General features: G+C 35.3%; 2 protein-coding genes across 2 annotated transcripts; both read left to right on the forward strand.

Annotated features, from left to right (window-relative positions):
• Nucleotides 1–8,359: 8,359 nt before the first annotated feature.
• LOC139895998 (dnaJ protein homolog) lies at nt 8,360–10,776 on the forward strand. The gene is made up of 6 exons (XM_071878571.1): nt 8,360–8,544; nt 9,196–9,382; nt 9,481–9,622; nt 9,696–9,972; nt 10,057–10,255; nt 10,349–10,776. The coding sequence occupies exons 1-6, from the start codon at nt 8,395–8,397 to the stop codon at nt 10,669–10,671; spliced, it is 1,278 nt and encodes a 425-aa protein (XP_071734672.1). The 5' UTR covers nt 8,360–8,394; the 3' UTR covers nt 10,672–10,776.
• A 204-nt stretch (nt 10,777–10,980) lies between these two features.
• Nucleotides 10,981–11,711, forward strand: LOC139899911 (uncharacterized). The gene is made up of 2 exons (XM_071882736.1): nt 10,981–11,065; nt 11,164–11,711. The coding sequence occupies exons 1-2, from the start codon at nt 10,981–10,983 to the stop codon at nt 11,709–11,711; spliced, it is 633 nt and encodes a 210-aa protein (XP_071738837.1).
• The last annotated feature ends 11,643 nt before the right edge of the window (nt 11,712–23,354 follow it).

Consider the following 23,354-nt stretch of genomic DNA (forward strand, 5'->3'; position numbering starts at 1 on the left):
TGATGCATGAGTTAGTATAATATAATGACACTTGATCAACGTGATTATATTACAGTAAGTCATGCTGAGTTTCTAATGGAACGTGATGATTCACAGATCATAATGTCATCATGTGCCATGTTACACGACTCTTACATTCTACCCAATCTCCAAGTATATCAAGAACATATATTCTTAATAGTTCTATCTTTTCAGATATTCTAGTAATTTGAAAAATCAAGATCGTGCCATTACGATTTCCTTCTAGAACATTAACTATGTTCATTTCAAAATCCATATCTACAAATTCCGGACCATTATTCGCTTGACTTGAAGTCGGGAAGAGGAGAAGAAAGTATGGAACTCTTGAATATAAAGAAAATATAAAGCTCGACAACAACACATAAATTACAAACCGTGCATATCAATACGTATTGCCACGTAAAGGCACTGGAAAATTAAAAACACTATAACCCCAAGATAATAGTAGAAGTAAATATAATCCTCCGGTGGTAGATGAAAGAGAAGAATGACAGATATGAAAGTTAAGAGTATATCAAGGATCAGAACTGGATGGAGCATATTAATGAATGCTTTAAAAATATGAATCAGGGGAGAAAGAATGGAAGGTGTGAGCTGTGAAAATAAGGAAACGAAGGGAGTGGATTTATAGTAAAATATCCGACAGAGCAATCGAAACAGATTATTGCATTTAATCAAAGAAGATCTGATTTCCTATATCGCCGAAGAACCAAATCTTATTACGAAGATTTTCTTTAAATCCCATGAATTCCGGAAATCAATCATAACTACGTCATCAGTTCCCTCTCTTGCGATAGCTTCGATTATACTCTTCGCGTAATCAAATTTTTTTTTACCTATATTACTCACTGATGATAAAACTCTAATTTCTAGCTCGGATACGTCATGAAAACATACTTATTGTCAGCCATGACCATTCCACTCAAATTTCAGGACGAAATTTCTTTAACGGGTAGGTACTGTGACGACCCAGAAATTTCCGACCAAATTAAAACTTAATCTTTATATGTTCCAACACAATAAGCAAAGCCTGTAATGTTGAGTCTCGAAATGTTTGAACTATTTATATAGATTCATTTAACCTGTGACTATTTCTGACGATTCACGAACAATTGTGTGTAAATAAATATGTAAATATATATACATATATAAATATAAGAGTGCATGTTAAGTTGTATTAATAAAATATAAAATAATCATTTGAATTGAAAATGTAAAATAATGTACAAGATAATTAAGATTAAAATTTATTTATGATTTAAACGAATTCTTATTTTTATTTATTATCATTTTTATGATATTATTTAGTTATTTTATTAGAATTATTATTAATATTATTAGGGTATTTACTATTAATATTTATTAAAAATAAAAATAGGGAATCCCATTCTGTTAGAAGTAACTATCAATTTTTTTTCTTTTTCTTCACATGAAAATAATTTACGTACTTCATGTCTCCAGTTTGTTACAAGTCTACTTCACAAATCAATTGGAAATCAATTTAACTGTTAAATCATGTACCTAATCACTCTATATAAGTTACAAACTGCAATTTGAGTTGAAAACAAAGAAAACCCAGAAAATAAGCTCGACACTCTGTACATTCATCTTTTTCACCATATTTTGATTTAGAACAAATTTTCAAAATGTAATAATGCAGTCATGTTAGAAATCGTTAATCTGAACTATCTGTAAGTTTTCAATCCTCAATTCTTTCTATTAATTTCTAATTTGAGAGTCAAAGTTTTGGTTTTCAAAGTCAACTAAGTGTTCTTGAATCAAATTCGAGTTTGTTTTGATATCTCCAGTTAATTTGATGATCCATAAAGATTATAGGAATGATTTGCAACACAATTCATGTTGTAATCATAACCTATAACACTCTTAATCTAAAAATCAATTTTTGAGTTCTTGAGTTCTTCACAGTGATATACACTAACGTGAATTCGAAACAAATTTCAAAAACTAAAAATGTAGAGTTGTTAGGAATCATTTACTTAAACTTCCTGCAAAATCTCAAGTTCCAATTCTTGATAACGAATTCGAATTTGCGAGTCAAAGTTAAATTGTCAAAAGTCAACTGTTTTGTTCTTGGAGAAATTAGAGCTTGTTTTGATGTTTTAAGTTCAATTGATGATTTCAATAGTTTTTAGGAATGATTTGAAACATGTTTCATGTTGTAAAGATTGTCCAAAACGAACTCAAAATTGAAAACAAATTTTTTTTTTCTTGGCTACCAGCATGCAGTAGGATTTTTTTGTTTTTTTTTCTCATTTTTTTTAATCATGAACACATTTTTATTTTTTGTTTCATGTTTGTTTAGAAGTCCTAAAACCATTTTGATGATTGACTATTAAGAATGAAGTTGTTTGATTGTTTAGATTTTGGTGAAGAAGATGAAGTGGGTTGAAACATGTAATAGATAAGTATTTGGGTTTGTATTATAAATCAGAAAAACTGAAGTGGAGGAATGGTTAAGGGTGTTGATGAGTGAGCGAGAGGTCTCGGGTTCGAGCCCGGCTTGGTGCAATTTTTTTAAAACTGACTCCTAAGGTAGTTTTATACTTTTAAAAATTATTATTATTATTAATATTATTATTATTATCCTTAGGTATTTCTACAATTATTAATTTTACAAAACAAAAGATATATATGTAAATATATTATTACATAAAATATACTAATATTACATAAAATTATGTTTCAACTAATATTATTGATATAACATTAATTAAATATCAAATAAGTATCATAATATATTATAAGAATAATTAATACATAACAAATATATAAACTTAATTGATTTATACTATAATGTGTTAATACTTGATATAGGTTCGTGAATCCGAGGCCAACCCTGCATTGTTCAATGTCGTCATATGTATTTTTACTACAAAATACAGTATTGTGAGTTTCATTTACCTTTTTACCCTTTATATTTTTGGGCTGAGAATACATGCGCAACTTTTATAACTGTTTTACGAAATAGACACAAGTAATCGAAATTACGTTCTATGGTTGAATGATCGAAACTGAATATGCCCCTTTTTATTAAGTCTGGTAATCTAAGAATTAGGGAACAGACACCCTAATTGACGCGAACTCTAAAGATAGATCTATCGGGCCCAACAAGCCCCATCCAAAGTACCGGATGCTTTAGTACTTCGAAATTTATATCATGTCCGAAGGAGGATCCCGGAATGATGGGGATATTCTTATATGCATATTGTGAATGTCGGTTACCAGGTGTTCAATCCATATGAATGATATTTTTGTCTCTATGATGGGACGTATGATTATGAAAAATGGAAGTATGAAATCTTGTGGTCTATTAAAATTATGAAATGATTCTTTATGATAAACTAATGAACTCACCAACCTTTTGGTTGACACTTTAAAGCATGTTTATTCTCAGGTACGAAAGAAATCTTCCGCTGTGCATTTACTCATATTAGAGATATTACTTGGAGTCATTCATGACATATTTCAAAAGATGTTGCATTCGAGTCGTTGAGTTCATCAAGATTATTATTAAGTCAATTATATTTGGATATATTATGAAATGCTTTACATGCCTGTCAACTGTCGATGTAACGAAAGTTTGTCTTTTAAAAATGAATTCAATGTTTGTAAAATTTATCATATAGAGGTCAATTACCTCGCGATGTAATCAACTGTTGTGAATCGTTTGTAATCGATATGGACTTCGTCCAGATGGATTAGGACGGGTCTCTACAGTATATACACTCCAATGATCAGCTCTTAGCAGCCCATGTGAGTCACCTAACACATGTGGGAACCATCATTTGGCAACTAGTATGAAATATCTCATAAAATTACAAAAATATGAGTAATCATTCATGACTTATTTACATGAAAACAAAATTACATATCCTTTATATCTAATCCATACACCAACGACCAAAAACACCTACAAACACTTTCATTCTTCAATTTTCTTCATCTAATTGATCTCTCTCAAGTTCTATCTTCAAGTTCTAAGTGTTCTTCATAAATTCCAAAAGTTCTAGTTTCATAAAATCAAGAATACTTCCAAGATTGCAAGTTTACTTCCAAGTTTTCTAAATCCATTCCAAGTAATCATCCAAGATCAAGAAACCTTTGTTACTTACAGTAGGTTATCTTTCTAATACAAGGTAATAATCATATTCAAATTTTGATTCAATTTCTATAACTATAACAATCTTATTTCGAGTGGAAATCTTACTTGAAATTGTTTTCGTGTCATGATTCTGCTTCAAGAACTTTCAAGCCATCCAAGGATCCTTTGAAGCTAGATCTATTTTTCTCATTTCTAGTAGGTTTATCCAAGGAACTTGAGGTAGTAATGATGTTCATAACATCATTCGATTCATACATATAAAGCTATCTTATTCGAAGGTTTAAACTTGTAATCACTAGAACATAGTTTAGTTAATTCTAAACTTGTTCGCAAACAAAAGTTAATCCTTCTAACTTGACTTTTAAAATCAACTAAACACATGTTATATATCTATATGATATGCTAACTTAATGATTTAAAACCTGGAAACACGAAAAACACCGTAAAACCGGATTTACGCCGTCGTAGTAACACCGCGGGCTGTTTTGGGTTAGTTAATTAAAAACTATGATAAACTTTGATTTAAAAGTTGTTATTCTGAGAAAATGATTGTTATTATGAACATGAAACTATATCCAAAAATTATGGTTAAACTCAAAGTGGAAGTATGTTTTCTAAAATGGTCATCTAGACGTCGTTCTTTCGACCGAAATGACTACCTTTACAAAAACGACTTGTAACTTATTTTTCCGACTATAAACCTATACTTTTTCTGTTTAGATTCATAAAATAGAGTTCAATATGAAACCATAGCAATTTGATTCACTCAAAACGGATTTAAAATGAAGAAGTTATGGGTAAAACAAGATTGGATAATTTTTCTCATTTTAGCTACGTGAAAATTGGTAAGAAATCTATTCCAACCATAACTTAATCAACTTGTATTGTATATTATGTAATCTTGAGATACCATAGACACGTATACAATGTTTCGACCTATCATGTCGACACATCTATATATATTTCGGAACAACCACAGACACTCTATATGTGAATGTTGGAGTTAGCTATACAGGGTTGAGGTTGATTCCAAAATATATATAGTTTGAGTTGTGATCAATACTGAGATACGTATACACTGAGTCGTGGATTGATTCAAGATAATATTTATCGATTTATTTCTGTACATCTAACTGTGGACAACTAGTTGTAGGTTACTAACGAGGACAGCTGACTTAATAAACTTAAAACATCAAAATATATTAAAAGTGTTGTAAATATATTTTGAACATACTTTGATATATATGTATATATTGTTATAGGTTCGTGAATCAACCAGTGGCCAAGTCTTACTTCCCGACGAAGTAAAAATCTGTGAAAGTGAGTTATAGTCCCACTTTTAAAATCTAATATTTTGGGATGAGAATACATGCAGGTTTTATAAATGATTTACAAAATAGACACAAGTACGTGAAACTACATTCTATGGTTGAATTATCGAAATCGAATATGCCCCTTTTTATTAAGTCTGGTAATCTAAGAATTAGGGAACAGACACCCTAATTGACGCGAATCCTAAAGATAGATCTATTGGGCCTAACAAACCCCATCCAAAGTGCCGGATGCTTTAGTACTTCGAAATTTATATCATATCCGAATGGTGTCCCGGAATGATGGGGATATTCTTATATATGCATCTTGTTAATGTCGATTACCAGGTGTTCACCATATGAATAATTTTTATCTCTATGTATGAGATGTATATTGAAATATGAAATCTTGTGGTCTATTGTTACGATTTGATATATATAGGTTAAACCTATAACTCACCAACATTTGTGTTGATGTTTTAAGCATGTTTATTCTCAGGTGATTATTAAGAGCTTCCGCTGTCGCATACTTAAATAAGGACGAGATTTGGAGTCCATGCTTGTATGATATTGTGTAAAAACTGCATTCAAGAAACTTATTTTGTTGTAACATATTTGTATTGTAAACCATTATGTAATGGTCGTGTGTAAACATGATATTTTAGATTATCATTATTTGATAATCTACGTAAAGCTTTTTAAACCTTTATTGATGAAATAAAGGTTATGGTTTGTTTTAAAATGAATGCAGTCTTTGAAAAACGTCTCATATAGAGGTCAAAACCTCGCAACGAAATCAATTAATATGGAACGTTTTTAATCAATAAGAACGGGACATTTCAGTGATCATTTCACAACGAAAGAACTAGCAACTTTGATCAACTCGCGGGTGCACCCTCCAAATGATTCTTCAATTGAAACTTTGAGCAACAAGTTGGTTCCCAAAAAAATTGAAGTATTTATGTGGAGGGCAAGGAAAAAACGGCTTCCGGTTTTAGTGGAACTTGACAAAAGGGGATTGATCTTCATTCGGTTAGATGTCCTTTGCGCAACGGCGATATTGAGACGGTGGACCACTCCATTGTGATGTGTAAGCATGCGTTTGATGTTTGGTCCAAAGTTTTTGAATGGTGGGGGCGTCGTGGTGTTCCTTTTGTTAATGTTGAGGACCTTGCTATAGATTCGGGCCAAGCTAGTTCGTTCATGGGAAAAATTATTTGGCAAGCGGTTATTTGGACGTGTAGTTATCTTATTTGAAAAAACCGGAACCAAAAAGTTTTTAAAAATAAAAGTTGGAGTGTTCCGACAGCTTTGAATGAGATTCAAGTGAAGACCTTCGAGTGGATCGAGAAAAGATGTAAAGTGAAGTCTATCGATTGGTATACGTGGATCCATAATCCACAAGCGCTTCTCGTCTAATTGGTTCTTGTTGGTTCTGTTTTTATTTCGATGCATCCTTTGCATCACAGTACATATTTTTTCCATTTGTGTTGATGTAATATGTTGTGTTCTGTGAGTTTTGTGGCTGCCCAAAATGGGTGTCATTGGTGCTGTTATGTTGTCCTATCTTTTTTATTAATAAATTTCTTATTGCCTTTCAAAAAAAAAAAATTGTATACATTTCAGCTAGTATATGAATTAGTATGTCATTTTTTTTGTTTCCTTTGAGTTCTATACTAAATACTAGTGACATATATACTAGCTAGGTAATATAATAGCATGTATACTTATTATATTTATTTACTTTGCTAACATTTACTATTATTGCTCTCACGAACACCGTGAATCACAATAAGGAAAAAACATCAAAAGACAACATAAACAAGAGCAGGATGAACAACTCAACAATAAAGAAAACTCTGATAAAGATAACTGCAGGTGAAGACAACAACGTAAAGAAAAACTAAAGTAGTTAATGACAATCTCACCACTATTTAAAAATATATAAATAACATATGCACCACTACTTATAGTAAATTCAAGAGATATTATACTTGTTATAGTCAGTTTGTTGATGTAAATATGACACTACATGTGTAAAATACAAATATATATGACCACTAAACAACATTAAGTATCACTCTAGCCGTTTACGAAGTATGTTACACTCACTAAACATAATTATAAGTATCTATAACTATAAAAAAAAATGAAAAAAAAAAATTAACATCACTCGATTAGAACGTGCTACCACCACATTCAACTAGTTGTTTCTAATTCTAATTCTAATAATTGTAATAAAAAGTATATATTATTAACATTAAAATATATGCGAATCTAAATGCTTCCAACTTATGCTTTTTTTTTTTCTCTCTTATAGGAGGTATTAAAATTTAGATTTGCTGATTACAGCAAAGAAGTAAAAGTAGCGTAACTATTACTATTATTATTATTATTATTATTATTATTATTTTATTATTATAACCATAATTTAACAATTAACAATTTATTTTTTAATTTTTATATTTATATTATTTATTATTATTACAGTATAAGTTACTTCATAAATTACATATGGAGTATTTTGTTTGACGTGTAAAAATAATGTGAACGGTGGAGATGACTTCTTTAAATAAGGCAAGCACATAAAAGCACCAGGACTATTCTAGAGGCTTCTTCAATATTTATTGTGTTGTATCAAAAATCAAATTAATCTGGACCGTCCATATATGCACCTTTCCATATAACATCACAAACCGTCTACTCCTAAATTCCAAACCCTCTCTCAATCGCCGATCACCAAAATCACGAGTTAATCAATTATTCGTATTTCGATCCACTTCTTGGCCGGTACAATTCTATACTTACACTTGCAGATTTTATATTCACGTTTACGTTTGTTTGATTCGTATCTAATTAAACACACGATACGCTTTTTATTTGATTTAATTGTGTTACAGATTTGTAATTGAATATTGAAGATCGAAGAAGGATAACAGGATGTTTGGAAGAGCACCGAAAAAGAGTGATAACACGAAATACTATGAGATCCTTGGCGTGTCTAAAAACGCTTCGGAAGATGATTTGAAAAAAGCATATAAGAAAGCTGCTATGAAGAATCATCCTGATAAGGGTGGTGATCCTGAAAAGGTACCAACCCCCACACTCTAGTTTTCTAGGGTTTTTATTGAATGTGTTGTTGCTTAGTAAATTTTTCATCATGCTTTGTTCTGATTTATGGAATATAGTACATAATAATTACTTTCTGTATTGGTATAGTATGCTGTTAAATTTTATATTGATCTTATTGCTTTATATTGCTAGCTGCATACGTATCATTACTTTTTGGAATCTGACAGACTTTGTTATGTGAATATATGGTGCACTAATTGATGTTAAAAAATTTGTATGCACTGTATTGAATTGTTCAACAACCTCTTTAATAATGGGAGACTGATCAAGTTATACAAGGTTTTAGACTTTAGTAACAGTTTTTAACTATTTACCATGTTAAGGCTTTATTATGTGATCCATGTCTTGTTTTATACGTAAGTGAATGTCTATGTGGGGCCAGAAATTGTAAAACTGAATTTTGTTCTCAACTTTGATTTGATGACAAATAAGAACAACCATTAAAGTAGGTTCTTATACTGATGAGGGAAACTTGTGTTGTTTTGAAATAAGATTTCATTTAAGTTACTGTTCTGTGCATTTACTTATGTTTAAGTATTTTTTTGCATCGGTATCTATATGATTACAGTGTTCTATTTATGTATGTGTATATTGGTGTTTATATTATAGTTCAAGGAGATCGCCCAAGCATACGAGGTTCTGAGTGACCCAGAGAAGCGTGAGATATATGATCAGTATGGTGAGGATGCCTTGAAGGAAGGAATGGGTGGTGGAGGTGGTGGTCATGACCCATTTGACATCTTCCAATCCTTCTTTGGTGGTGGTGGCAGCCCTTTTGGCGGTGGTCCTTTTGGTGGTAAGCAACTATTTGACCCAGTTTTGTATTGATTCACGTTTGAATTTGCTATGGGGTTGTAATTAGTGATGGATGAATAAAAAATCGTTTGTATACAGGCGGTGGTAGCAGCAGGGGAAGAAGGCAACGAAGAGGAGAAGATGTTGTTCATCCTCTGAAAGTTTCTCTTGAGGATCTATATAACGGAACGTCTAAAAAGCTTTCTTTATCGCGAAATGTACTCTGTTCTAAGTGCAAGGGGTGAGTTTTATCTGAATGTAGTATAATTATGGGTTCTATTTTGCATTTTGCCAATGCAAGTTTAATATTGCAGGAAGGGTTCAAAGTCGGGTGCTTCAATGAAGTGTGCTGGCTGTCAAGGTTCTGGAATGAAAGTTTCTATCAGACATCTTGGTCCATCAATGATCCAACAGATGCAGCATCCTTGTAATGAGTGTAAGGGTACTGGGGAGACCATTAAGGATAAGGATCGATGCACACAGTGCAGGGGTGAGAAAGTGGTACAGGAGAAGAAGGTACTCGAAGTTCATGTGGAGAAGGGTATGCAGAATAGTCAGAAGATTACATTCCCCGGAGAGGCTGATGAAGCTGTAAGCTTTCCATTATCTTGTTCTGTTTGTAGCCATTTTATTTTAGACATAAGAAGGTTTATTGACTTCGTTTTTGTTTTGCAGCCTGACACAGTTACAGGTGACATTGTGTTCGTATTGCAACAAAAGGAGCACCCTAAGTTTAAGCGTAAGGGTGATGATTTATTCGTTGAGCACACATTGAGCTTGACTGAAGCCCTATGTGGTTTCCAGTTTATCATTACCCATTTGGATAACAGACAGCTTCTTATCAAATCTCAACCTGGAGAGGTTGTCAAACCTGGTAATTGATTAATTTCCTACATCTTCTGACAAAATGGTTTTAAGTTTTACGTGCTACTGAGTATATAATTACCCTTTAACTACTTTTTTGCAGATTCATGTAAGGCAATAAACGATGAAGGAATGCCAATGTATCAGAGGCCTTTCATGAAGGGTAAGCTGTACATCCACTTTACTGTCGACTTCCCAGATTCGTTATCACCCGAGCAGTGCAAAGCGTTAGAGGCTGTGCTGCCGCCTAAGCCGTCAATACAGATGACCGACATGGAGCTTGATGATTGTGAGGAGACAACTCTGCACGACGTCAACATTGAAGAGGAGATGCGAAGGAAGCAGCAGCAACAAAGTCAAGAAGCATACGATGAAGACGAAGAAATGCACGGTGGAGGTCAAAGGGTACAATGTGCACAGCAATAATTGGCTCAAACTAATAGACAATAATGTCAGCTGTGAGGTTTTTTTGTTATATAATGTTAAATGTTAAATGCGTCTGTTATTGGAAACTTTTGAGATGCATGGATGATCTCTATTCTGGCTTGTCAGTGATGCTGGCCTTTATAATTACTGACTATGTGGTTGGGTGTGGTTTATCCGAAATGAACATTACATCAGTTTAATATAGTCGTTCTTTTGCAACCTAGTCAAAGTCAAACTGATTACTTATTAAAGCAACTTTAAATAGTAGCAACAATCTGCTTAAAATTATTACTTAAACCATCTTTAACCATGGCGGGTATGCTGGGCGTGTTGATGAGTAGAGGTGGGGTGTTTGGCGGGCGTGCTAGTAATATGGGAAATAATGGGATGACTTGTTGAATCCATGCACGCCTTCTTTCTTCCCTGTGCTGGCACACACGTCACTATCGAATAATGGCTTTTTCACGGTTAAAAAACTTACAACTTTCATAGATGCTAAGGTGCTTACCCCTCCTAATCAGGCACCGAACAAAACGCTGAGAAATAACTTACTTCCGAGGAAAATCGAGATTTGCGTGTGGCGTGCGTTGAAGAAAAGGTTACCGGTTTGGATCGAGCTCGACAAAAGAGGCATCGATCTTCATAGCGTTCGTTGCCCGATTTGCGATAACGATCTTGAATCGGTTGACCACACACTCTTTAATTGTTCTTTCGCTATTGATATTTGGAATCGGGTCTTTAAATGGTGGAATTTCAGCAATTTTTCACCTTCAAATGGCCCGGACTCGTTACATGGAAAATCATCGCATGTCATGTCGTCACTTGGATCCAAAATTTGGCAAGCCGTCGCATGGGTAACTCTATACTACCTTTGGAAAAATCGAAACTTGAAGGCTTTTCAACATAAAGGATGGTGCGCTCCGGTGTTATTGAATGAATTACAAGTGAAATCTTTCGAGTGGATCTCATCTAGAATCAAAGGGAAAAATCTCGAGTGGACTAATTGGCTTACTAATCCTCATATGTATTTAGTTTGCTAGTTAGATAATTCGAGTGTGGTGCAACCTTTGCACCTCTTGCTCATTTTCGTTTTATTTATTCGCTTATCGTTGTATGCGTCCGTTTGGGCGTTATCTCATTTGTACATCTTTTGTTATGAATGAATGAATTATCTTGCTTTTCAAAAAAAAAAAAAAAAAAAAAAAAAAAAAAACATTGAAGACCTCCAACGCGTCTTGTTAGTGGCACGTCAAAAACATTAGGGGGAGTACTTCTGTTTGAATATCATAAAAAAACACTTACTTTCGCTTGCAAGCAAATTTGTTGGTCAACGATAATACAGATGGGGTAAAAGTTAGAATTTAAGATCTTCAGCTGTGGCTACAGGGTAGCCTCAGTAGATGATTTTACAAAACTTTTTATGGGAGCAAGCATGAAGAAATCGGAATTCGGGGAGTTCTCGGCGCGACCATTTCTTGGAGTTCTCGGGGGAGTTCTCCGCAGTTGACTTTCGTTGACTTTTGGGATACTTTTATGATACCCGAGATTTGACCGATTTTTGGTCGAGAAACTTGATTTATCGGTCGTTGACCGATTAAATCGGTCGGCCGATTTTTTGGCCTATTCCAAAACGAGAACTCGGCAGCAACTCCAAAACAATTTCTCAGCGACAACTCGGCCGATTTTTTCGATTTTTGCAACCTTGTATGGGAGACATTGTGGGTTGTGATTTGTGTTTAATGTTTTATCTGTTTGATCTTCAACAAGGGTTCATTCTACATAATCATGGTTCAGTGAAGACGATGAAATTATTCAAAAGCTTCCATTGAGTATATTTGTTACCGCGGATCGTTTAACCGATTTTCGTCTTGACAGCTTACTTTGGTTATGACTGCTGCTTAGAATTGTGCCATAACAGCTGCCAACTTCCAGTAGGAATGTACATAAACAATTAAAAAAGAAACATTCTAATTAATTAAGAGTTTCTAAACGTAACCCTAAGAGTCATGCATAATTTTTTATTTGTACAATGTAAATAATCACTACAAATAACTATCTTACTTCCATGTATTTATCGTTTTTTGCCTCATAACCCACAAAATACAAAATTTGAGATTTTGTTCGTGCAAGACGCAAGCTACTTTTTCCCCTCTTGCTTCCCGGGAGGCGCAAGAACGCAAGGTGCCTCTTGCGACCTTGCTTCTCCGCCCGCATATCATAATCAACGTTTTCTTTCACAAATTTCATCAAACACCTTACGTGCAATGTTTGAATTGTAAGTAAACTATTTGAAAACATTGAATATGATACGAGGATCACCGCCTCTGATAACCAATCATATGAGTTAAAAAATACGCTATTTGGTAGTATATATAATACGTAGTACTTAATAATGAATCTATGAAAATAAGAAAATAAGAAATCGAGTTAGTTAACCAATCAGACACCTTGTAAAATTAAGTATATAATCTTACAATTCAGTTTCCACGTTAAAACTACAAGTTAATTATCCCCAATAGGTCCATAACCGTAATCTTCATTTTGTTTTCCAATAACCGCACACATATAACCCTCTTCTTTCATAGATGGCACACAAATCTCACTCTTCTTCATATGCAAAATTACTAGTGCCGTTAGCATTAACGGTAGTACTCTTCTCGACAAACGTCCGTAGTGTCGAACACAAAGTAGGAGGCTCCGTTTGGTCGCTACCTCCGACCAAAACCTTCTACCAAAAATGGTCGTCTTCTCGTGTTTTTTATATCGGTGATTTTCTTTGTATGTATTCCCTACTCACAACACATCATTTTAAGTCATATTTTGTTCATTTTTATTTAGAATTGATAACTTTTTATGCAGATTTCAATTATGAATCAGAAAGATACAATCTGTATGAAGTGACACACTTGGAGTATGAAGAATGTATGATTATAGATCCAGAGAAGATATATGACCGTGGGCCCGTGTTTGTTCCTTTAACCGAGGAACGCGAGTACTATTTTGTATGCAGTTTGTTCGATTATTGGAACTTAGGCATGCATTTTACAGTAAAGGTTATCCCAAATAAGAACACATCATTGATGTTATTAGGTTAAATAGCATATTTCGTACTTTCACATATGGAGTTTTGTTTATGTTGGATTATGTAGGATGAAGGATAGGATGTAATACAGTAGAAATTAAGGTTTGGAAATATTTCATGGAATTCTATTTTTTCCTTCCTTCTTTTGGCCGTTGTTCTTCGATTTAATATTGAATCCATGTTTTAGAAATTTGGTACTCCGTATTATTTCATTATTATATTATTAGATCACTCCCAATAGTTTGGTCTTTGGGAGTCTTTTACATCCATAAAAAGACACCATACGGATAGTCATGCCTTCTTCCATCATTTTTAGGCAAAACTTTCATGTTGTCTTTTTAGAGAAGTTTGAAGACGAAAGAATGTAAGTCCCAAGCACTAATAATTTACATGTTTCAAGTAATGTGTAGTGATGTTGTCCGTCCGAAAGTAAAAGAAGACAAAAGCTTTTAATTTGAAAGGGGAGTCAACTATTTTTTTTATATGTACATAATCTAATCATTCTTTTACACCCGAGTGTATGTACATAACTATTTTTTTCTATATACACATTCAAATATGTTTTAAAGTGTTGTATAATGTTATGCATGATTCGTTTTATACATATTAAAAATGATTGTGTACATATAATAACCCTGAATTAAAACATTAATCTTTTCAAATTGGATTATGATATGTACACAATCTAATCTCTTTAAAGAATGGTTAGTAGTTGGTCTCTTTCAGTCATTCTTAAGAAATGTTGACGTGATAAAGATGCGACAGTTTTTTGAAAGAATAATGTCACAGTTGAAAGTAGTCTTGTTATTAATTTTGCGTGACAATATTTTTTGTTAAATCGCAGGAGTAATTTGTACACGACTGACATTTGACCAATATAATAGAGTAAATGTTAAACAAAAACCCTTTACTATATTGTGTAAGGTGCAACTGTAGCCAATATTAAACATGAATGTATGATCTTGATGTCAAAATCTATCTATCTATCTATTATCTATTATCTATTATCTATCTATTACATACTATAAATCGTGAAGAAGAGTCTGACATGTCAGTCTGTAATTACATTTTAATCACAATTGCTGATGTGTAATTAACTAATTAATCATAATTATCCCTAATTAATCACTTTCAAATCCACGTGGCCATCTTATTTGTTGAAGAAAAATTCACGCAAAAAAATATTGCACGACTCTCATCTCCTACGTCCCCATCTCCAATCCATCTGCTACATTCAAAATTGTGGATGGACTCTGCTAACATTCAAAATTCAAATTCATCAACAGGTATGTTCGTCTTCAGTTTTGTATCAGATTACAATCTTGGATTTGAATTTTTTTTTTATCATCGATCAAGTCAACGATTATCTAATACTGGTACGCTAGGGTTTCGTTTTTTTGTTCGTTTCAATCTTTTTCTTTGATAACCAATTTAAGCCGTAAATTCTCTTTCTTTCTTTGATTTTCAATTGTTATCATAATCATAATCTTTAGGCAAAAGTTATTACAGCAATTTTGTCAGATCCACTGTTGTTGATACACAAGAATTTAGGGTTCTGTTCGTTACAAGAGTTTTATTATCAGGTACACATGAATTTAGGGTTTTGTTTATTTGAGTAAAAGAAGTAATTTAACGGTTTAAATTGTGTTAATATCTTATTTTTTTTTCAACTATTTTTTGTTTGTTTTTGCAGTATATCTGGACTGTTAATCCTATAAGTTTGTGTATGAGTGAGTGGTATTGTTAATTTTATGTATCAAAAGCGTCACAAGTTAATCGTGCAATTTGGTGGTTTCTTTGTATTTATATGTGTAGATTGCATGTCCAGATCTTCTGAAGTATGCTGCCTTGCCAAGCAATGCCTTTGATTCCTAAGAATTCGGTAACCTGAAACGCGATTTTGTAAAGTATGCCAAATTGCCAACAAGCGCAATAGCACGGTGCTAATACGTTTATGGTTATTTCAAGGTTTATTCTCAAACATCGCATCGACGGGTAAGAATTCAAATCTTATCAATTAATTACCTTATTCTCTCCCGATGTAAAAATGTGTTGAACTATTGTGTTTATGATATCAGTTTGCAGTAAGATTTGGAACATAACTTAGTTAGTAATTTGGTGTACATTAAAGGTTGCTATTAGTTTTCTTCAGTTTTTAACAGTGTTTTTGTGTGCAGAAATTGAAAAAAGAAGGTTAAAAGGCACTTTTTAAGCCTTGCAATTTGTTAGGAGAAGGAGTCTGTAGCGACCCCCACAAATCGTCAAGTGACGGCGTCGGCTACGTGGGTCCCATTACCTGATTATAAGTCTTTAAGATAACGTTTGACCAAAATATGTCGCCTTCATTTCAAAATAAAGATTGTTTCAAGTTTACAAGAATTGTTCAACCAAAAGTTAAGTTACAACGTCATAGATACGATTGAAATCTAGGCGACACGGTTTAAAGTAAAGTCAAAAGACGCTCCATGAAATGCATGTATACTCGACATCGGATGCAAGTATCAAATAGTAAGCGGAAACATGTTTCACATATCGTGCAAGACCTGAGAAAAACATAGAAATCTGTCAACGAAAACGTTGGTGAAATCATAGGTTTAAGTAAGTAAGTACAAGTGAACCACAAGATTTGCATCAATGAAATAATAGTAATACATTCCAAAAGTTTGTTTCACGAGCACCCAATTATCAAAGCTTAACATTCCTTCCATTGTATACCCCATCACTTAGTGCTAGAACAAACACTGATTCTCGAAAATATATTTCATCCGTAGACGGTAGCGAACCGTCAAAGATGAGGGTTGTCAACCCATATGGCCATATAACATAAGTTCTCGCTTACACCCGGCAAGTGTAATTAATGATAATCGAATTGAGGATTTTTGTTCTAAACTCGTATGTAGAATGTTTGTTTTCCCGTTCTTGTGTTCACTTAGTTCAAAAGAATCGTTTATGTTTTCTCATCCCAATATAAGTTCAAAAAGAGTAAAAGTGGGACTATGATCTCACCTTGAGTGCAAGAGTTAATAAAGTACTTCAACAAGTAGACGCGTGCAAAGACAAAGCTAGTCTTGACCTAATCATATAGGTTGTATCAATAACGGTAAACACAAACGGTCAAAGATGTTCAATTAGTCCTATGGCTCGTTACGACTCGATTATGTAGCATGTGAATCAATTAGTCAAGTTTCATGCACGATACAAGTAACTAAGCATGTTAGAACGATCGTATAATTGTTTGGTTAAGTTTGACTAAAAGTCAAACTTGGTCAAAGTCAAAGTCAACGGGGTCGGATCGGGTGTCCGACAATTTTCTCATGATGAGAAATCATTTATGAGCAGAATGGCCAAGTTTCATGTTAATCGGAGTTACGGTTAAGCGGGAAACATTTTGTGAAAGGAAAAATAAAAACTAAAATGAGCTGGGCATATGCGCGGCGCGCAAAGGGTTGCGCGGCGCGCACCCAAGTGTAAATCCTGGTCAGAACTTAACCACGAAGGCAAACATCTGGGATTTCTAATTTTGCGCGGCGCGCGGGTATATGCGCGGCGCGCAATACCTGGGAAACATGCAGTTTGCAGAAAAAGACCAAGTCACGAACCAAAACTCAAATTAACCTATTTTATGAACCGAAAACATCCAAAATGCATACTATATATCGTCGGAAAGGTAATTTGACAAGGAAAACAACTAAACACGTTTCATCAAACAAAAACATCAATTTCAATAACCGATTTCCCGTCAAGTGATCATTAAGAATCCATTTTCAAAGTTTCAAGTTCATCAAATGCATTTTAAGTTTCGGGAATCCAATTCACACATGTGATATGCCGTTTCGAAGGTAATTAAGCATACATTACAACTAATCACTAACAATTAACATTCCATGGCATTCAAGCATCAAAAGTTCATGTCAAGAACTATCAAACCCTAGTCAAACATCACAAAATCAATATTCATGTTTTTGAAGTTTTCTTAATCAACCTACGCATCAAAACGAAGCTAGTGATACTAGTAACACAATTAAAACATGCACTTTAACAATCTAACAACATTAACTCATCCAAAATCAAGGATTAAGCACACCCATTTCAAGTTCATGCTAGTTACTCCAAAAACAACAAATCGAGCAAACCAAACATATATTCATGTTAGACTCGAGCCATAGACACTAACTAACACCATTTCAAATCAAAAACACGAATTTAGAGAAATCTAGAGTTTTAGAAATGTTACCCAAACGAGATGAAGTTGGTATCAAATTGTAGAGGATGAAGAGAGGATTCCAAATATGTAATCGGATTTGTTGTGAGCTTCCAAGATTGAATTTAGATGATGAATGAATGGAATGGGTTTGTGTGTGTGTTCTTGAGATGGAGAGAAAAGGGATGAGGGAGATGATGGAATGGATGAAATGGGTTGACTAGTTGACCTAGTCAACTAGTTTGCCCATTTGGCAACTCCGGTCCCTCGAGTTTCAAAGCGGGTGCGAGATTTAACCGATCGAATATTTTTAAAACGCAAGTTAACGAGAGATGTTATAATTAAATGACGGAATTATTATGAACGTTAGTCAACGGAAACTACGAATTTAAATAACGAAAGGTATTATTTAAAAGAAAAAGACGGTGTTAAAAATAAATTTAACGGAAAAACGCGGGATGTTACATTATCCACAACTCAAAAGAAATTTCGTCCCGAAATTTAGTTGGAAGTAGTAGTCGATATCTCTTACTCGAGACTTTACGTTGTCAATGCTATGAATAAGTGAAAGTACGTTCTTGAGGGTTCTCATGAATTTGGATAGTCAGGGTTTTACGTTGCATTAAGGTTCGGTTTTTACGATCCCCAGTTTCAACTGGTTTTCCTATGAAGAGAAGTTTGTCATCGATAGTTGATGTATCCGGCAGGATTGCACGTTCCTGTTCCGCAGGACACGTTTCTAAGTTTGTTACACGAAATGTAGGGTAAACGGAAACTTAATTGAGTCGGAAGTTCTAAACGGTAGGGAGCGGTTCCAATACGCCCCAAGGTTTCAAAAGGGTTAACATGTCGCGGGTTTAACTTTCCCTGATTCCCGAAACGGATTACACCCTTCCAAGGTGCGGGTTCTCAATATTACGCGGTTACACACTGGGATTTGTGAGGTTCTCCTCTAAGTTTGGTATAACTCTTCTGGCGACAATGGGTTGTCTCGAGCCCTTCTCGGACTTGAACGATCTCAATTGTTGTTTCTTGATGGAGTTCAGATTTCGGTGGTTGATGCTTTGGTTAAATGAACAGGGGTATGACATTAGCGGTCATATAAGGTTTCGAAAAGTGCGCGTGAACACACGAGTGGTAACTACTGTTGTAAGAGTGATCTACTAAATGTGACAATACGAGTTTGTGAGATGTCTTTCCAAGACGTAAATCGTTCGTTTGCTCGGTTCGTCAGTTTGTGGGTGGTACGCGGTACTCATGTCTACGCGGGTTCCCAAGGTTTCTTGTAAAACTAGAAGTGAAACGAGTATTTCGATACAGAATAATTGACAAAGATACACCGTGTTGGAATAGAATCTCTTAAGATACGTTTGAACAAGTTAGTTAGGGTTCGAAAAATGTTCGTTAGGACTATTCACCCTCGTGGCGAATACTTATGTAATATGAGGAGTTTCTCTATCCATGGAGAAATGTTACAAGGAGTTTCTTTAAACGGAAATGCGAACGGTAAAGATAGTAGTGAAATGAGGACTTAGAATAGGATGAGTTTACATCTCGAGGTTGCCATAACGTGCCTCTAGTTGTCAAAAGTTGAAGTCTGAAAGAGAAACGAGGTAGTACATGTAGTTGTATAGTTCGGGGTTGAATAATGGTTGGACGATTATCAGCAACGCAAGGGCGTTAAGTCAAAGAAGAGTGAAGTATCGTTGGATTGTGTGCTATCTTAAATTCCAGTAATATCAGACAGTGACGGTGAAATAACAGAGGTACGTAGTGTGGTACGTGATGACGAGAAGATTGATCGGATCCACAATTTAGTATTCGAATTCTTCGTGTAAAATAACGAATTTCCGTTCCGTTGATTTCGAGTCGAGGGAGTATGCCTTTCGGCGTCCGAGTAGAAATATTTCCATATTTGAGTCCCATCTGGTGTTGTACGAATTTAGCTAGAAATGTTGGTGTGAAGAATCACGCTCAAGGTTCGATCGCGGAGAGATTAAAGTCGTGTAATACGAGAAAAGTCAGAAATGAATCTTCGGTAACAACCGGTGAGATCTAAGATTTTTACGAATACAAGTCTGAGTTGGGAGAGTTTCCTGATTACATGTGGCTTGATTTCGAGATTGATTGTAATTCCTTGACCATTAACTTCATGGTCTAGAAAATTGGACTTCGTTCAACAGAAATTCTCACTCGGAGAATTTGGTATAAAGTTGCTCTTTTCTCAAAAGTTCGAGCGTAAGATGGTGATGTTGTTCGTTTTCCTTCTTTACTTAAATAAGTTAAGATGTCATCCATAAATACGATAACAGATTAGTCTATATGAATTTGCATACGCGGTTCAAGAGGTTTATGGATACGGGCGAGCCCTAAATAAATCAAGCGGTACTAAGAGAGATTTACAACTAACGTTGCGAGTTCGGAAAGTGGCTTAGGAGACATCGTCTCACTTAACCCCCAATTGATGATAACCGGAACGGAGGTCGATTTGGAACATACGGGATTCGTGCAAATAATCATGAGGTCATGGATGCGAGGGAGAGGGTATCGGTTTCCAACCGAAAATTACTCAGTTCACAATAATCTATACAAGATGATGGGGAACATTTTTTTTTTTTTTTTTTTTTTTTTTTTTTTACGAATAGGTTCCGAGCTCCCTAGTTCTATAGGTGTCAAGTCAAAAGTCTTTACGTATTTCCTCCAATAAAATTTATAGGCACACAATATTTTTCCGTCGGTCACTTAAATCGTCTAAGTAGTATCTGGGGGAAAGAGGTGGAATATAAAGAGCATGAGTCAAATCCTTGGTTATAAAACGTCTAGCGGTAATCGAATCAAACAAGTATGAAATATACGGTTTGTTGTGAAGAAACGTACCCGTTACTAGTCCATCGTCGTTCCGGGCATCCTTGGTGTCGATGTCGAAGGTTCAACGGCGTGCGTTGGGGTTGATTTTCTTATTTGGGCACACATTCCTAAAATGACCCAGTTGGCCACATTCGAAGCAAGCACCCGTTCTGTGTGCGTTGGGCATCTTTCGAGCGACGGGTCCTTGGCGCCGGTGGCGAAACCTGCCACATCCTTCAAAGTGATGCTTGTGGCATTCGTCACAAAAAGGCAGTTTTCCGGCATAGCCTTTCTTGTCGTTGGAGGTAAAAGGCTTCTTGGCGGGGTTGTTGTTATTGCTTGATTGAGAGGCTTCCCATGTTCTTTTGTTGTTACTCGGGTGGTTCTCGACCATTGGTGCCGGTGCTTCCATTTCATTCACCGTTTCTAAGGCTTGGCGGGCCATTGTTAAAGCCTCTTGTAGGTTAGTGGGTTGAGATGTCATTACCTTGTGTTGAATGCTCTTAGGGAGGCCATCCATGTAAAGTTCGACTCTTAGGGATTCGGGAGTCATGAGAATTGGACACATCGAGACTAGTTCGGTAAACCGTTGATTATAAGCCTTGAGGTCATTTCCGGCCGTTTTTAAATTCCTTAGACCCTGTTCGAGCCTTCGAGTCTCGTCGCGCGGGAAGTATTCGGTGATCATTCTTTCTCTTAATTCGGTCCAAGAGAGTGTGTGGGCTTCATCGCTTCCCACTAATTGTACATACGTGTTCCACCATGAGAGAGCAATACCGGTGAAAGTGAGGGTGGAAAACTTGACCTTATCTTGGTCTCGACAACCGCTTGTGTTAAAAACGGTCTCCATTTGTTCAAACTATCGGGTGAGAGTAACCGGTCCCCCGGTTCCATCGAAAGTGGGAGGATTGTACTTCATGAAGTTCTTGTAGGAGCAACCTTCGATTGAATTACCGGCTCCATGATTGTTGTTGTTAGAAAAGTGATCGGCCACGGCCGTACCCACGGCGGTGGTTATCATTCGTTGAAGAGCTTGTTCTAGAGTTTCGAGAGGAGTATTGTGTTGACCTTGGTGAGCCATTGTTCCTTCATGAGACAAGAATATCGTTGGTTAGTATTTTCAACAATACTAACCGTGGCATGGAATAAGGATAGAGAGAAAATTTTCCTTGACTCGCCTTAAATTCTCTATGTCATAATGTCGGAACGTCCATGTGAATCACCGTAATATAATCCCGGAAATTATATTACCCTGATTCTCATGTGCATTTAACATTACTTCATAAAGTCAAGGTGGCGCACCAACAAAATTTATCAACGTAAGATCAAGATCGAATACGAGTTAGATATGATAGAAGAGATCGAGTATAAATGCACAGTTAGTCAAATAATTCCTACTTCAGTCTATATGCCGGTTGTAGTCTAGATTCACCTATGTACCCTATGACTCGGGGTGAACACAAATGAACTCTAAATCCCTACAACCAAGGCTCTGATACCACCTGTAGCGACCCTGCAAGTAGCTACAGATGGGGTAGAAACCCACCCAGTGCCTTTCCAGCTAACCGCTTGGTGACCACTGAGTGTACCTCAGACACTGATTTTACGGCCCGCATTTCTGCCAAACTGCCAACCCTCAAATTCCAAGGGATCGCAAGGGGTAAGAGCCAATGCTTCGTCACAGGTAACACTGTGAGAACCCCCTCTACGATTAACCCGCCAAAAAGCATAGTCCGTATGGGTGCCCGGCCTGACAGCCGGCGCGCGTGACTACCTTTACGGCTAAGGTTAAACCAGCTCTGATACCACCTGTAGCGACCCCCACAAATCGTCAAGTGACGGCGTCGGCTACGTGGGTCCCATTACCTGATTATAAGTCTTTAAGATAACGTTTGACCAAAATATGTCGCCTTCATTTCAAAATAAAGATTGTTTCAAGTTTACAAGAATTGTTCAACCAAAAGTTAAGTTACAACGTCATAGATACGATTGAAATCTAGGCGACACGGTTTAAAGTAAAGTCAAAAGACGCTCCATGAAATGCATGTATACTCGACATCGGATGCAAGTATCAAATAGTAAGCGGAAACATGTTTCACATATCGTGCAAGACCTGAGAAAAACATAGAAATCTGTCAACGAAAACGTTGGTGAAATCATAGGTTTAAGTAAGTAAGTACAAGTGAACCACAAGATTTGCATCAATGAAATAATAGTAATACATTCCAAAAGTTTGTTTCACGAGCACCCAATTATCAAAGCTTAACATTCCTTCCATTGTATACCCCATCACTTAGTGCTAGAACAAACACTGATTCTCGAAAATATATTTCATCCGTAGACGGTAGCGAACCGTCAAAGATGAGGGTTGTCAACCCATATGGCCATATAACATAAGTTCTCGCTTACACCCGGCAAGTGTAATTAATGATAATCGAATTGAGGATTTTTGTTCTAAACTCGTATGTAGAATGTTTGTTTTCCCGTTCTTGTGTTCACTTAGTTCAAAAGAATCGTTTATGTTTTCTCATCCCAATATAAGTTCAAAAAGAG

The sequence above is a fragment of the Rutidosis leptorrhynchoides genome, chromosome 3, assembly GCF_046630445.1.
Source record: "Rutidosis leptorrhynchoides isolate AG116_Rl617_1_P2 chromosome 3, CSIRO_AGI_Rlap_v1, whole genome shotgun sequence".
Classification (NCBI taxonomy): Eukaryota; Viridiplantae; Streptophyta; class Magnoliopsida; order Asterales; family Asteraceae; genus Rutidosis; species Rutidosis leptorrhynchoides.

Bases quoted from the DNA above. Each gene is read 5' to 3' on its own strand.
- LOC139895998 (XM_071878571.1), top strand. From the start codon at position 8,395: ATGTTTGGAAGAGCACCGAAAAAGAGTGATAACACGAAATACTATGAG. The intron at 9,623-9,695 runs GTGAGTTTTATC...TTAATATTGCAG, and splicing joins CTCTGTTCTAAGTGCAAGGG to GAAGGGTTCAAAGTCGGGTG. The intron at 9,973-10,056 runs GTAAGCTTTCCA...TTTGTTTTGCAG, and splicing joins CCGGAGAGGCTGATGAAGCT to CCTGACACAGTTACAGGTGA.
- LOC139899911 (XM_071882736.1), top strand. From the start codon at position 10,981: ATGGCGGGTATGCTGGGCGTGTTGATGAGTAGAGGTGGGGTGTTTGGC. The intron at 11,066-11,163 runs GTTGAATCCATG...CAACTTTCATAG, and splicing joins GGGAAATAATGGGATGACTT to ATGCTAAGGTGCTTACCCCT.